Raw genomic sequence first — 14,860 nt, forward strand, 5'->3', positions numbered from 1 at the left:
CAACCATCCATCCATCCATCTAAAAAATTCTTCAGAATGTCCTTAAATGCTAAAGTTCTTCAATAAATATTCTCTTAAATAGTCTTAATGAGCTCTTTATATTTTCTTAAAAATCTTCATTGTTTTCTTATGTGGGCTCTGGTGCTTTTTACAGCTTCCCATAAACACCACGAGATACATTTTTAATTTGTATTAACTGTTATTTACATTATTTAATCTACTCAGAGGGGCAAAATGGAGGAAATACATCAAACCAAGTTTTTGGTGAACAAGAACTAAAGGTGGTGGTGGAAGAAACAGCCAACAGAAATGAAAATCCGATAATACGATAATTGTGGGGTGACAGCAGAAGCAGCAGAGGCAGCGCCCGAGTTTGATAAATACAGATCCTCATCAGCTCTTACAGCCTGAGGCAAGTGTGAGGCTGTCAAAGGTTAAGAAAACATTTAAGAACATTTCAAGAATAACTCTTGTTCTTAGAATTGTTCTTTAGAAAATAGTTAAGAAAAAAAATAAGAGAACTCTTAAAAGGTTTTTGAGGAATAGCATGTTTTTTCATAACTTTTTCTTAAGATTGAAGTTAAGGAAAAATCGCACATTCAGGAAGATTTTCTTTCTTAAGACACTTTCATGAATCCGGACCCAAGTCACACGGTTCCCCTCCAGCCTTTAGAAGCTCCTTACTGACATCTTGTGGTAGAAAGATGACAGACTGCATGTTTAACCCGAGACTAAACCTATTTTTAATGTTTATCTTTAACAATATCTGCCTCATTAACCTTAACAGCATTTCCTTAATGGAACTCACACGTTGAGAAAAAAGCCCATATATCATTTTATTAGTTTAAACCACAACACAAGGAGTAGTGCAGCCATGGCATCAGGGGCACAATACATGCTACATGTACAAAATAATTCAAAATTTAACCAGTTGCCATTGTATGAATTTGGTGACAGGCCAGTTAGGTAAACATTATGTGAAAATAATGCATGTGTGTAAAGCTTTTATTCATGACATGGAATCACAGATTTGTTCACGCTGACCGTCTGATCAGTCAGTCAGGTAATAAATAAATAAATAAGCATCTGATGCAGAGAATAGGGCATGTGTAATGATGACAACATGCTAATGATGACATTGGGCTGGGCAAAGCTCCAAAGCTTGAATAGACACGTTTACTCGCAGACACATCAAACGACTTGTCTCTGTTAGATTTCCCTCTCATAAAGACACTGGTCATTAGATTCTGTGTTAACTGTCACAGGTAAGAATAAGAAGCCTTAAAGGTGCAGTGTGTAAGATTGGGTGGCATCTAGTGGTGACGCTGCAGACTGCAACCAACTCAATACCCCTCCCTCACCCCTCCGTTTCCAGGTTTTCTGCTGTCAGCTGTGCCAATTTCGTTTTGCTTCATGTTTTGCCATCTTGATCGATGAGGATTCACCCTTCTTCGCTTTTTCTTGTGCTAAACAATAAGCATGATCCTCCGTTCGGAAGAGTTTGGGTTCTCAAACTTCTCGCAACACAAAATGGTCTTATAACCAGTGCTATAGCGCCACCAAATTCAAGCTGTCGCTTCAACGTAAAAACGTGAAAGGCGCTCTCTAAAGCCGGTGTTTGGTTTGTCTGTTCTGGGCTACTGCAGAAACATGGCAGCGCAACATGGTGGCCTCAGCTGGAAGAGGACCCGCTCTCTATAGCTGCGTCCATAGCTGCATTTGAAGGCCGACTGCGTCACAGCGGCGCGTGCTCATTCCACGCTAACAATGGACCTTTTCCACAGTCACTGCGTCGTCACATCCGGCTGTAAATAGTGGCGTTATCAAACATCCACCTGCACCGTTTAACAGAGCGTCAATAGAGGGTCGCTGGTTTTCAGCATCCCTCAAAAATCGTTCTTCGGCCTCAGCTCGATTGATAGGAGAGCAGTTTACTTGTGTGGTAGTTACTCTAATATGAGCAGAAGGCTAGCCTGTCATGGCTAAAGCACGTCACGCAAAACCTAAAAACATCTGAACTCTGTATGAATCTGCGCATCCGCCGCTGTGGACTCCACTGTGCGGAACTCAGGGGCAGCCCGGTAAACATAGTTCGCTGCGGCAGACAACATAGCCACGCATCCCACGTCTGAAAGCGCATCTCCGTGTCAAAGCAGCTGCGTTCAGACGGCGGAATGTATTCCGCGAAAATCCACATCAGAACCGAGAGGAATTTGCCTGAGACAGGTTTTGCGGAGCGGATTATAATGTTCAACACCGCATCACACATCTACGGAGCCCTGCTGGTGACATCCTGTGTAAATAAAAATAATGCGCGGCCACACCTTATTAACGCGTGGGAACAAGATCCTAAAGTGTGGCCACAACTTAGTAAGGCGTGGGAATGAGTTGATTAAGTCGTGGCCATGACTTAGTAAAGCGTGGGAACGAGATCACGGCTTTCTAAGTCGTGGCCATGCATTAGGATCTCGTTCCCACGCCTTACTACGTGGTGGCCACGCATTAGGATCTCGTTCCCACGCCTTACTACATGGTGGCCACGCATTAGGATCTTGTTCCCAGGCTTTATTAAGTCATGGCCTCGACTTAATCATCTCATTAACACGCCTTACTAAGTCGTGGCCACGCATTATTTTTATTTATACAGGATGTCACCAGCAGGGCTCCATTCACATCCCTAAACAGATCTGCACTCACTGCGCTTCATTTTGGTGGAGAAAAAGGTCAACAGGTTTAGTTTTTCCTTCTCAGTCCATGTAAACATCAGCAACATTAGCAAGTGTCCTGAACACCATAACCAGCTCAGAGACGCAGCATCGTATTTCTACAGTTACTAATCACCAACAGCTACAGTGGAGAGGAGTCAGTTTGGCTGTTTAGTTGAATTATCGGTGTATTAGGAACGCAGTGATGATTTCAGCCTTTGTTTACAGCACGACCGGAAGCCGTTTAACGCTATTATTTACTCTTCCGCATTAACAAACATGGAAGTGTGAAAATGGTCTATAACAACGATTCACAGTTAGAGGTGATTATACACTGATGAAAACATGGTTTTGTATATTATATTCCATTTCTGCTGATAGATCCCCCTAAATCCTACACACTGCACCTTTAAATAACACTTGCAGACAGACAATACATAGCAGCTTTGGGAAAACTGTGATTCCAGTGAAGGAACTGTGATATTTCCTGTCATTTCCAACTGAATGAGGCTGTTTGAAAACCTCTTTCCAAGCAACAGTTTGTTCAAAACCAACTGGCAGTTCTGCACAGTGATATGCAGCCCTACATCTTGGGGGACCAGCATGGAGAAATTAAGTGGAGCCATATTGCACAAGTAGCTTGCAGTTAAAACTAATAAGGGAATATTTTGCACGAGCTGTACAACAGTGGTACTCCTGTTGGGAACGAACATACAGACATACATTTCACCTTTGTTGTTTTTTTCCTCATTGCGTTATCAGCCACATTCAGTTCTCCTGTTTCACACTGTGCACACAATACCAGCCAGACGGCTATAAACGACATGAGGAAACCACTGGAGACCATTATCCCATGGGTGCCAGAAACCAAATTGAAAATTGATGAATGGATTGCAATAAAACATCCCTCGCATCATCACAGGATTTGCATATCCTAGGGAAACAGTTCTTCCTATTGTTTCAGTTATACGGACCAAAAGGTTCGCTCTTTTTTTAATAAGGCTTTGTCTTCTGTTTTTCTTTAGTATGAGAGTTTTCTTTAAGGCAGACCTAGTGGCATGCACATAAACTACTTTTTTTCATATTCACCAACAGTACAAGCATGTTTGAATGTGAAAGCAAGACGGAAAAGAATCTGTTCTCAGTCCACTCGAACAACGTATAAATGATTAATCTGAAACAGTTACCATTACCATAGGAACTGATTTGGCTGACGTCACACAGTATTATGATACACGTAGCTAGCATCAGTAAAGTCGAACAATAAATAGTAGCTTAATTCAATAGAGCACATCGATGATGCGCAAGCTTCAGTGGAATGAGACTGTATGGAAAGTACTTTTGCACACTTCACATTTTGGCAGTTTAACAACTTATATTTATATATTTATATGAATATATTTATATTTGTATAACTCTATTTGTGCGTGACATGTTCTGTATGTGTGTATGAGCTTGTAGTGTCTGTATATGTGTGTGTTTGTGTGCGTGCATGTGTAAAACTTGTTAGCAAAGAACATTCTCATGCACACAAGTGTTTCAAACACAGGAAGCGGATCCATTGAAAGGTAGTCCAAGCAATTTTTTTTTATCAGTGGAAATAGCTGCAAACTGAATGGAACATTAATCTTCTGTGCAGTCCTGTGGCGTTCCCCCAGACGCCGGCCTCATTTTTGCAGGTCGCACTGCAGCAGTAATACAATGGACGGGTCACTCTTTGCTGCCTCTTTGAACTCCTCCAACGTGATCTGGTCGTCGTTGTTCTTATCCATCTTGCTGAAGATTTTGTCGACCCGCTGCTCGGGCGTCAGACCGTCCTCGTTCATCTTCATCATGATCACGGTGCCCACCATCTTGTAAATCGCCTGTCGAGCAAGAGAGATGAGAGTGAGCCTTATGATGATTATGATTATGGGCAATTTACAGCTCTCCACACACGCATAACTCATTTTCATGTTCTGCTCTCAAACTTGCCGTTTGGCCAAAATCAAATTTACTCTGTTTTCCCCTTAGCCCAATCGCAATTGATCAGACATGACATGTTTGAGGTCCAACGTTTGCCTCTGTAGTTTTGTGCTTTTGCCACCAGGCTGATGTTGCTAACAGGTAATGGAAGCATATTGCTGCTGTTGGAAGAAAACGTTTTTCATTTTTTAACATAATTTGAAAATGCCTGTTGCTCTTTACATTGTGTGTAAATGGGCTAAAAGCAACGGCACAAAATAACTTGGAAAAAAGTCTGGTTTCATTGACTTACGTTAAAAGTAAAGGTTTTTTCTTTTCCTGTAAAGTTACCATTTGGGAGATTTGTTTTCTTCCGACAACAGCGATAAACCCCATCAAATCCATACCTAAAGGGGCTGAGTTAGTAAATGTCTCATAGATTTGCTTATGTGATTTCTGACACCGTATGACATACTGCTTTCTATGATAATGGACAAAGTATGTATAGCATAGCTAAAAACAGTGGAAGCAGCAATTTGAAGTCTAAATTTTGATCATACTTATCCATTTTTATTAATAACAGTATGTTATACAGCATCAGAAACCACACATGCAAGTCTATTTGAGAATGCTTAACAGCTCAGGTTTGGGGCAGGTGTGATGACTTGATGATGGCTACAAGCTTTCATTTATTCACTGCAGCTGTCCCCTTTTGGTATGTGAATAGGCTCTTTTCACATTTCTAAAGTTTTTCTGGTGAAAGTAGTCACTGCAGGGTGACGCTGCTTCCGCTTCAGCAACGACAATGACAATGATGACAAGTAGAGCGTGTGCAGCTTACTCAAATGTTCGAGCCTGAAGCAAAAACAGCCTTATCTCAGTTTTAGCGATGTGTCAGCTGACCATGAGCAGAGGAAAAATGGGTTTGTGCAATTAATAAAGGAAAAAACTGTCATATGGAGGAAAAGAACCTCTCTGTCGGCATTTCACTGCCACTGACTAACGTTACACTGAATGAGGTTCATCGTTTAAAGTTGGTGCTACAGCCACTTTTAGAGGAACAGTTTTCACCCTCAAAAATCGTCAGTAGCTGAGAGAGTGAGTGCTCGGGTGGGATGTAGAAACATCTACAGTGATGCCACAGATCATGACAACCCAACACGCCCCCCTGCCGGAATGTGTGGATGTTTAGCTTTTTGCCAGTTACTTTATTGTCTCCAGGTAACGTAAACTTGAGCAAACGCTAATCTAGCATTTTGGTTATAGTTATTTTCACCTATTCATCAATTTATTGCTCTGTAGATGTTTGCTGATGTTACTATACACTGATAGCTGTGAAGGATTTTTTTCACGAAGCATTTATGCCTTTTATTTAGTTTGGACTCCTGCATTGTTGGGTGTTTGGTTCTCCAACAATTCTGGACACATCCTCAAATTTCAATCTTGGAAACTACGACAAAGATAAAGAGACACACTTCTCTGTGGTGAGCTGAAGTGATATGAACGCCTATATTTCTGAGGTTAGTAACTATCCGTAAAGCAATAGTGAAATTTGTTTTACCCAGTGTTTATGCACTTCTGTTTCTTGTGAAAAGGGCCTATTACTGCTAAACCGTATGTTCATGGCATGCAGTGACAGAAGATCAAATCTGAAAGGAGCTCATCTGATATTTTATCATTTTTATAGATTTATGTCTATAAAGGCAAAACTTGAAATGATCACGCATTTCATTTGACAGAAGCCTTGATTAAGACTTTCTCCAATGTGTTTAAGTTGAAATCTTTAGTTTTCTAATAATAAATGAAGAAGTGGGAGGATAGCATTTGAGGTAAAAGGCCTACTGATGGAGAAGCCCGTCTTCTCCTTAGCTAATATTAGCGACAAAGGTTTTGTGGAATCCGAAGCATCAAAATCACAGATCATACCATTAATGGATTTTCTTTACAACCTCTAATCTATTGGCTAGCCAGCTGACACTTTTGCAGTGGAATCAATCGGAACACCTAAAAGTCATAAAGTAGCCTAATAGCTTTATAAGACCACTTGGGATTCGTGGTGCTAAGCATTCCATGGCAGCTGGTAAGAAAGAGGACTAAATACTCATTAATACTTATTATACTAAATAATAAATAGCAAATTAGATTTGATTTCTATCTACTTTTTCTATGTTTAGTGACAGCCAATTTCTTATTTTAATCTACATAAGAACACAAACACTGCACATGCTTCTAATAATGCTCATTAATCTGTTTTCTGAACTACTACAGCATCATGTTCATGTGTGCTGTGGAGAATGCTGATCATTCCTTCTTACAACCAAAGATCAGAACTGAAGATTTCAATGTTCAGATGTCTCAGACACAGCACTGCACTGGTAAGCACTTTTCCATGATTGTTAGGCTATTCATGGAAGTGTCTATACGTACTTCAATGATCTCCAGCATCTCCACTCGTGTGATCTTGCCATCTCCATCCAGATCGTACATGTTGAAGGCCCAGTTGAGTTTCTGTTCGAAGCTGCCTCGCGATGTGATGGACAGGGCGCAGATGAACTCCCTGAAGTCGATGGTTCCATCTCCATTCTTGTCGAAGGTCCGGAAGGCGTGCTGGGCAAACTTTGATGCATCACCATAGGGGAAAAACTGGAAGAGAGAGGAGAAGATATGGTGAGCTCCAGTGGTGACTGGACACTGACACTTTTTGTTGTTTCTGCTCCGAACTCCAGCACGTTGGATTTGTATAACTGTGATTTGATCACACAGCAACTGTGGGGATTAACGTATAGCGCTTCAGTTTCAAATGAACAGTCGTATGCAAAAGTTTAAACACCCTGGACACCTATGTGAAAATAAGTTAGCACATCCTCTACATGGAACACACTTAAATATGTCATTTTCTGCAGATTTTATGACACAATTTATTTGTTGAGTTTAATATGTTACCATAACACCACATATACAATGTAAAATGTGCCATAACTTTCACATATGCCACATTTTATTTATATATGCATTATTTTATTATTTTTACTTTACAAATATATATATATATATATATATATATATATATATATATATATATATATATATATATATATATATTATACAGCAATATCACTGCTGAAGAAAATCTCGAATCTTTTGACATAAATTAAAAACACCTGTTGCTCTTTACATTGTGTAAATTTGACCCAAAATGACTTGCCAAAAAAGTCTGGTTCCATTGACTTGCGTTAAAAGTAAAGTATGTTTTTTCCTTCTCCTGTAAAGTTACCATTTTGGTGATATGAGGTTTTCTTCCGACTACAGCGATGTATATATATCAGGCTATGTGGTAGCTACCAGTGTTGTCATGCGTATGTGGTGTCTTCAAACACATGGGGGCCACTGTAGTATCATCACAGAATTATTTTAAAAATACATTATACATGTGAATACACTATTTTACACAATTTCTATACATTTATTTTGAGCTTAACATATTACATAACATGCATATTACATAACACATGCATGTAAAATGTGCCATAACTTTTGTACAGGCCACATTTAATGTTTTATTTTATTTTTTTTTTCAAATCTAAATTCAGGAAACAAACAGTAATTGTGCATTAAAATGTGCAAAAGTGTGTCCTCTGTTGAGGATGCATTCATTTATTTTTACTTTTAATCTGACCAGGGGTGTTGAATCTTTTGCATACTAATGTACAATTATTAGTGTTGGTGGCTACGGTGTGATATTGTTTCATACAGGATACTCTGTGTGCTGTGTGTAGTGTGTTTGCCATCACTATGCCATCAGCTCCCAGTGCGGTTGGTGGCCTCGCTGCGCTGCGGGAGTGGGCTGCAATGCGGACCTGAGCTGCAAAAAGGCTCCGAGTGCCGCAGCACAAGCAGCACAGCGCATCACTCCTCTTCATGGGGGGATGATCACTTCATCGATTTCAGATTGCAGTGTTTCCCCTAGATGTTTTTTTCAGGCTGGGTGGTAGACCCTTCACAGTTACCATGTGTTGTAATATGTATGTGGTGTCGTTAAACGCATGGGGGCCAGTGTATTATCATTGAGCAGAATTATTTTTAAAATACACTATACATGTGAATACACTACGTTATACCTTATCTGCATGTTTATTTTCAGAAATATAATTGTGATTGACTGTAGGAGTTTGTTTATAGTCAGTTAATTTATTTGGACCATTCTACCAACAAAAACGTTAGCCTGCCTGTTAGATCCTAATGTCTGTATCTTACCCAAGTCGAGCAGCACACGAGTTTGGTCCCACATTATTGTAGACGAAACACTGGATTGTTACAACTGATCGTATTTCAGTATAATTCTTAAGCTATTTTCAAATGTAAAAATACATTAGAATACATAGTAAAAATATCTATTTTAGTTTTTACAGTTTTATTGCAATGTGCTACTTCTTGAAAATAAGTGTGGTGAGCAGGCAAAGCTTCGCGTATAGACCACTGTAGTCGTGTCATCATTTTGTAGTCTGCTCCATGCTCTTATGTCCATATTAGGAACTCCAGGTCTAAGCTCCATTTCTTTATGGCTAGAATGAATAGGGTTTTCCAAAAATCGCCTCTATCGAATCCTGTGTTAAATAAAAATATTCAGAACACGATACATTTTGTCCTGTCAACATTCTTCTCTTAAATACCACTGGATCCTCTGAATTACGAGGTCGTTAAAGAGTTGAAATATAAATATTGCTACATGTGAACTAAAGCTACTGCACACTAAATTCAAGTCATTAGACTGGCAGCCTCCTTAAGCAGGTTTTGTCAGTGTATATTTCCAAGTACAGACTGAGGGCAGATAAAAAGAATTCAGAACAAAATCAGCAGGTTTCCCTGCAGTTCTCTGTTCTTCATCTGATGCTCACTGAAACACGACAGAGCTTTCCTTTTAGTTTGATTTGAAAAGATCTACAAACGTACATGCACTCAGGCTAATCCAGTACAGACTCAGCTTAATATCACTGCTCATACCTGATACTGAACTGACTTCAGCTATCAGGATATCCTAATTATTAATTTAATGCTGGTAACATTTTTCTGAGGACATTTTCTCAGGACATTCGCCAGCTTTTTGTTCGACTTTTCCCGTTCCACCTTAAGTGGTGCAGCAGTCATGTTCTGAACTTCTGCGCTGTTTACGGTGGAACAGGAAAATTCAAACAAGCAGCCGACTTCAGCTTCATGAAGGGTTGAAAGGCCTGATATGAGGAGGTTTATCTGTTTTCGCTTGAAAGCTGAGTAACATTAAATTACTTTTGCTGTTTTACAGAACAGACAGGTCGGTATTTTGTCTCGTTTGCTAATGTTTGTGATAGCTAGTCACAGCTGCTGCACCATTTAAGGTGGAACACAAATATTCAAACAAGAAGCTGTGAAAAAAGAAGCTAAATTCAGCCTTGTAGTTTTTTTTACCCTATTTTCTCCCCAATTTAGTCGTTTCCAATTCCACCCACTAGTTAGGACTTCCCAAATCACACGATACTACCAACGCTAGGAGGGTGAAGACTAGCACAGGCTTCCTCCGAGACCTGTGAAGCGCCACGGCTTCTTTTCAAACTGCCGCTCATGCAATGTCATTGGACAGTTGAACGCGCTCGGAGGAAAGTGCCAACTGCCAGATCTGTTATGTCAGCTAACAGACGCCTGCGCTGACTAGCATAGCATTGAGTGATGGGGGGAGAGGGGAGGGCCATCCTACCCACCCACAGAGAGCGAGGTCAATTGTGCTCTCTTGGACTCCCGGCTATGGATGGCTGTAGCATCACCAGGGATCGAACTCATGATCTCCTGATGACAGGGCCAACGCTTAGACGGTTGCGCCACTCGGGAGCCCCCAGCCTCAAATTCAGTCGCGGTGAGATTTCATGATACCCTGAATTGTTTCCTAAAGAATCGTAATCAAATCAAATCATCGTGAAGTCAGATTTACACCACTGATGATTAGGGATGCATCAATATGGGGCAATATCCGATTTACAAATGCAGTAAAATAAATAAAATGCAGCTACCAGCCCAGCATCACCTAAACACTGTGTTCTTCAGTTTAAGAAAATACCCGTTTAAAATGCTGGTAAAATCTAAACATCTGTCTGATGCTGATATATTTTTAAGCAAATATGTGCGGACACCAAAATAATTCTGATATCACGGTGTATCTCGGCTAATGAGCAGCCACTGTGGGCACAAACTGCTTATGCATCTCCCCTCAGCATGCCTGAGACAACACCAATTTCCGACCCAACGAGCAACCAAACAAGACGGAATGTGTTTTTGCTGATGATAATTTAAAGCCTCTCCTGAATATGTGCACAAAATGATCCAATTCAGTGCAGGGAGGGAAAGCAATCACCCTGGCATATCTCTGTTATTGAGATTTTATCTGAGTAGGAGAATCTTATCATCAAAGAGCTCATCTGTATTTATAAGGAATCTTGGAATAGATGGGCTGATCTAGGATGTGGCCTAGTACGTGCTATGCTCATGGTGCATTTAGTTACAAATCCTGATCCCAAATCAGAAAGCAAGAAAACAGAAGTTAGAGTCTGTTGCGGGTTTTAATGAATATGTTGATTCATCAGGGTGTAATTAGAGAATCCTGTAATCATCTAATTAGAAACTGTGAACGCTTAGAAGCAGATGCCATGTTCAAAGGGTGAGCAATGAAATAGCTGTGTTTTTCTTATAAAACTGTGTCCCTGAATAAAGAGAGAGTTCAGTGGGGGAGGACGGTGGGGAGAATGTTTTTCTGTGTGTGTGTGTGTGTGTGTGTGTGTGCGTGTAGGCATCAAATTGAAGGGGACGCGCCAACACAGAATTTCTGGCCCAATAACAATACAGATAATTAACACCTTGTTGTAGCCAATACCAATATCAAAAGACAAATGAAATACGTGTAAGACACGTTAAAGGTGGGTCACTGATTAATTTGAAATTTACCAGTTTGTGGGACTAATAAAGGATTATCTTAATTTTACATTACAGTGACACAGCTGAATCAGACATGACAATTATTGTTAACATTCACATTTTTACAAAGATTATACAATGTTTTAATGACCCTCTAGAGCCACTTACAATAGATGGGGAATGAAAAGTATGCAGTCTTGCCCAAAGACGTCTGTTTAGCAGTCTGTGTGTGAATATTCATAATATGGTATATGATATGGTATATCAGTGATGATGCTGTCTGGGTGGGAGGTAAAACCCTGATCTTGCGTGTGTGGGGTGGTGGTATTATCAACTTGGCTCCAACTGAGTCAGTTAAAAAAGAATTAGTAACAACAGTGTACAGTGTACAGTGTACAATAGTAACTACATGTGCATCAGATTTCATAATATATCAACTGGTGATTTATACACTTAACCCTTGTGTGGTGTTGATGTGTTTGTTACTCAGTGGTCTGGTGGACCCACCACAATATTGTTTTTTTTTAAATCAATACAGCCAGATGTTTACAATATCACAAATGTCCAGTGTAGGGTTCTCCTTTAGCAGCTGTAGCCAGTCAGCAGCCTGTCCATGTTGTCAGATTCTTCAGATTGATGAAGAATGTGCTGTAGACAGTTCTATATAGAACCTTTTTGAAAATGGTTCTATACAGCACCAAAAACGGTTCTTCTATTGTAACGAGCTTGACATCGTCACAATAGCAGAACCATTTATGGTGCGATATAGAACCCTTTTCAAAAAGGTTCTATATAGAACTGTCTACAGCACATTCTTCATCAATCTGAAGAACATTTTCACAAGGCGAAGAACCCAAGAGTTTTTTGAGTGTTCATTGTTCTATATAGGACCACTTTCTTTACTGAAGGACCCTCGAAGAACCATCTTTTTTAAGAGTGTAGTGTAAGGCCCCACTGATATCAGCGGCATGCAGTATTATTAGTAATTTATGCCTATTTTGGTAGCAGCACTGTCAGGATCCCCTAGTGATAGAGTAATACTTATGATTTCTCTATTTAATTATCAGCAAGATTAACTGAACTGGTAAATCTGAACACAAAACACCATCACAGTATGTATTACAAAAACATATATATCCAAACCTCACCTAGCATAAAATAACAAAACCTTTTTTTCATCCCAGATGGTGATGATGGGTATGCTTAACGCCTCTGGTAGATCGTCTTTTGCTAGTGTCTGTAGTTGCCACTGAATGTTTGGTGGCATGTGTTGTTATTCAAACTGATGATGCTGGAAGGCCGTTGAATACGTGACAGTTTTCCCACTGACTTCAGCTAACATATGTCGAGGTCAAATTGCTGCAGAAGCACTTGTGGGAGTTGAAAGATTTCCCCAAATGCTCTGCAGAAACACTATTCATTAGACATGACCTTCCACTTGCCTTCCTCTTTTAGATGACAAGAGGTCCCACACAGTGGCAGCTCGAAAAGCAAACACACTGCCCAAAGCCAGTCAAATGTGGTCATATTTGGCACAAAAGAAAACATGAGACATGGGAATGCGGATAAAGAAAAAAGAGCACAACGCCTGTCTCAGACTGCAGGGTTCTTACTGCACTTGCACAGCTTGGCATTATCCTGATCTACTTTTGGTGAATATACAGAATTCTGACCTAGGACGCCCTGTCTTAATCGCTCATGAACGATGCTCTCGGCATTTAATGAAAAAGCAATAATAAAAAAATTAATTATTTCACAACAGTCATGGGAGCGGCAAGATCATAACAGGCCTGAGAAATAAGGCATTTGTTAGATGTTAGCCTTTGCAATACTGATATTGTAGAGGGCTGCAAAATCCTATAACCAACACAGTATTTGGGCTGCAAAATCCTCTAACCAAAACAGTATTTCATGGATGTGTTTAAATGTGTCACAATATGTGGCAATTGTGACATGCTATTATTTAAGCAATAGAACATGAGAGGGAGTGTGTTATCGCGAAATAACATCACGGCTGTGACTTGGTCGCTGTAGATCATCATAGCCGTGATAACACACCACCTTGAGTTGTTTACAATAGTTAAATAAATAAAGTAAGAAATTAATAAATTGGGTCATGAACATGGCATTTAATATGTTTTAATGTTAGCAGTTCCTTCCACCGAATTATAGTTCCTTAAAAAGCAGCTTGTTGCTACGCCAGAGTAACAAGCTCTGCTCACTCGCTGCACAGCCAGCAGCTCGTTCTCCAGCTCCTTACAGTAAATTCCCAAACTGTCATCACCACTGAGCAGCTTTTCAGTCAGTAGCTGTGACAGAAGAACAGCTAAACAGCCTGGAATTAGCCAGAAATGAACCGAACACCAATCGTCAAATGTGTAGTCTGATCTTCAGAGTCTGACCAAATCGGACTGAGCCATAAAACTGCCACAATATCAAGTTCGGCTCAGTTTTGTCATTTTTTTCTAGATCAATATCAATGTTGTTTTGTTCCAGCCAGTCTGTAAAGCATCTTACAGCCCATTTTGTTTGGCGAATGGTGTTTGTTTGGGAATTTAGTGTAGTCTCATCTTCAGAGTCTGACCAAATCAGCTGTCGGTCAAATGTGATCTTAAAAGTGTCCATTTTCTGTTTGTGAGCAAAGTAAGAAGTAAAAATGTTCAAATGGCTTGGGCGTCTCCCACAGCTGTCAAAGTTGTTGCTTAGCAACGGTGTCTCAGTGGAGTGACACAGTGTTTGTGAAAAAACAGTTAGAACGCTTCTCAACCAATCAGCTTGCTTGGCCGGAACTAACTGTTGTATAATTATTATTATATGCTATTATATATTACTATAATATATATTATTATGTGCTATTGATAGTAGTGCACCTAGAGATGTGGTACTACTTTATAAGCCAATATTTAATTCCATACTGTGCTACTAAATACAAGACCAAAGGATGCTACAATTGCAAAATGGCCAAACCCCAACCTACTCCTGCAGACACAATGACCAGGCACAGGTCAGAAAAAGACAGCTTTTAGAGCTCAACCTCGCCCTGTGAGGATTTAACCCTGAGAGTTCACACACTGTGTGTCCTCAGAAAAAGCAAAACACCCCCTCCATCCAAGACAGTATGGTCCCTTCCTCCCCCTAAAACAGTCAGACTGTTTTGGAGGAGATGCAGTGCATCAGGAGGCTCCATGATGTGCCCTGCACAAATGCGAAGTGACTCTCTCATGGGGCTGGCCCTTCTGCTCCATCTGGCCTTCCTCTATGCACGGAGAGGGGGA

At 40.2% G+C, this 14,860-nt stretch overlaps 1 protein-coding gene across 1 annotated transcript in view; it reads right to left on the reverse strand.

Annotated features, from left to right (window-relative positions):
- Positions 1-4,102: 4,102 nt before the first annotated feature.
- vsnl1a (visinin-like 1a) overlaps positions 4,103-14,860 on the reverse strand; it is a 38,283-nt gene continuing 27,525 nt past the window's right edge. The window contains exons 3-4 of the mRNA XM_036581378.1: positions 7,077-7,292; positions 4,103-4,570 (exon numbers count right to left, since the gene is read on the reverse strand). Of these exons, the coding sequence (XP_036437271.1) occupies positions 4,373-4,570; positions 7,077-7,292 (414 nt within the window). The 3' untranslated portion in view covers positions 4,103-4,372. The remainder of the gene's footprint in view (positions 4,571-7,076; positions 7,293-14,860) is intronic.

The sequence above is a fragment of the Colossoma macropomum genome, unplaced genomic scaffold (genome assembly GCF_904425465.1).
Source record: "Colossoma macropomum unplaced genomic scaffold, Colossoma_macropomum, whole genome shotgun sequence".
Lineage (NCBI taxonomy): Eukaryota > Metazoa > Chordata > Actinopteri > Characiformes > Serrasalmidae > Colossoma > Colossoma macropomum.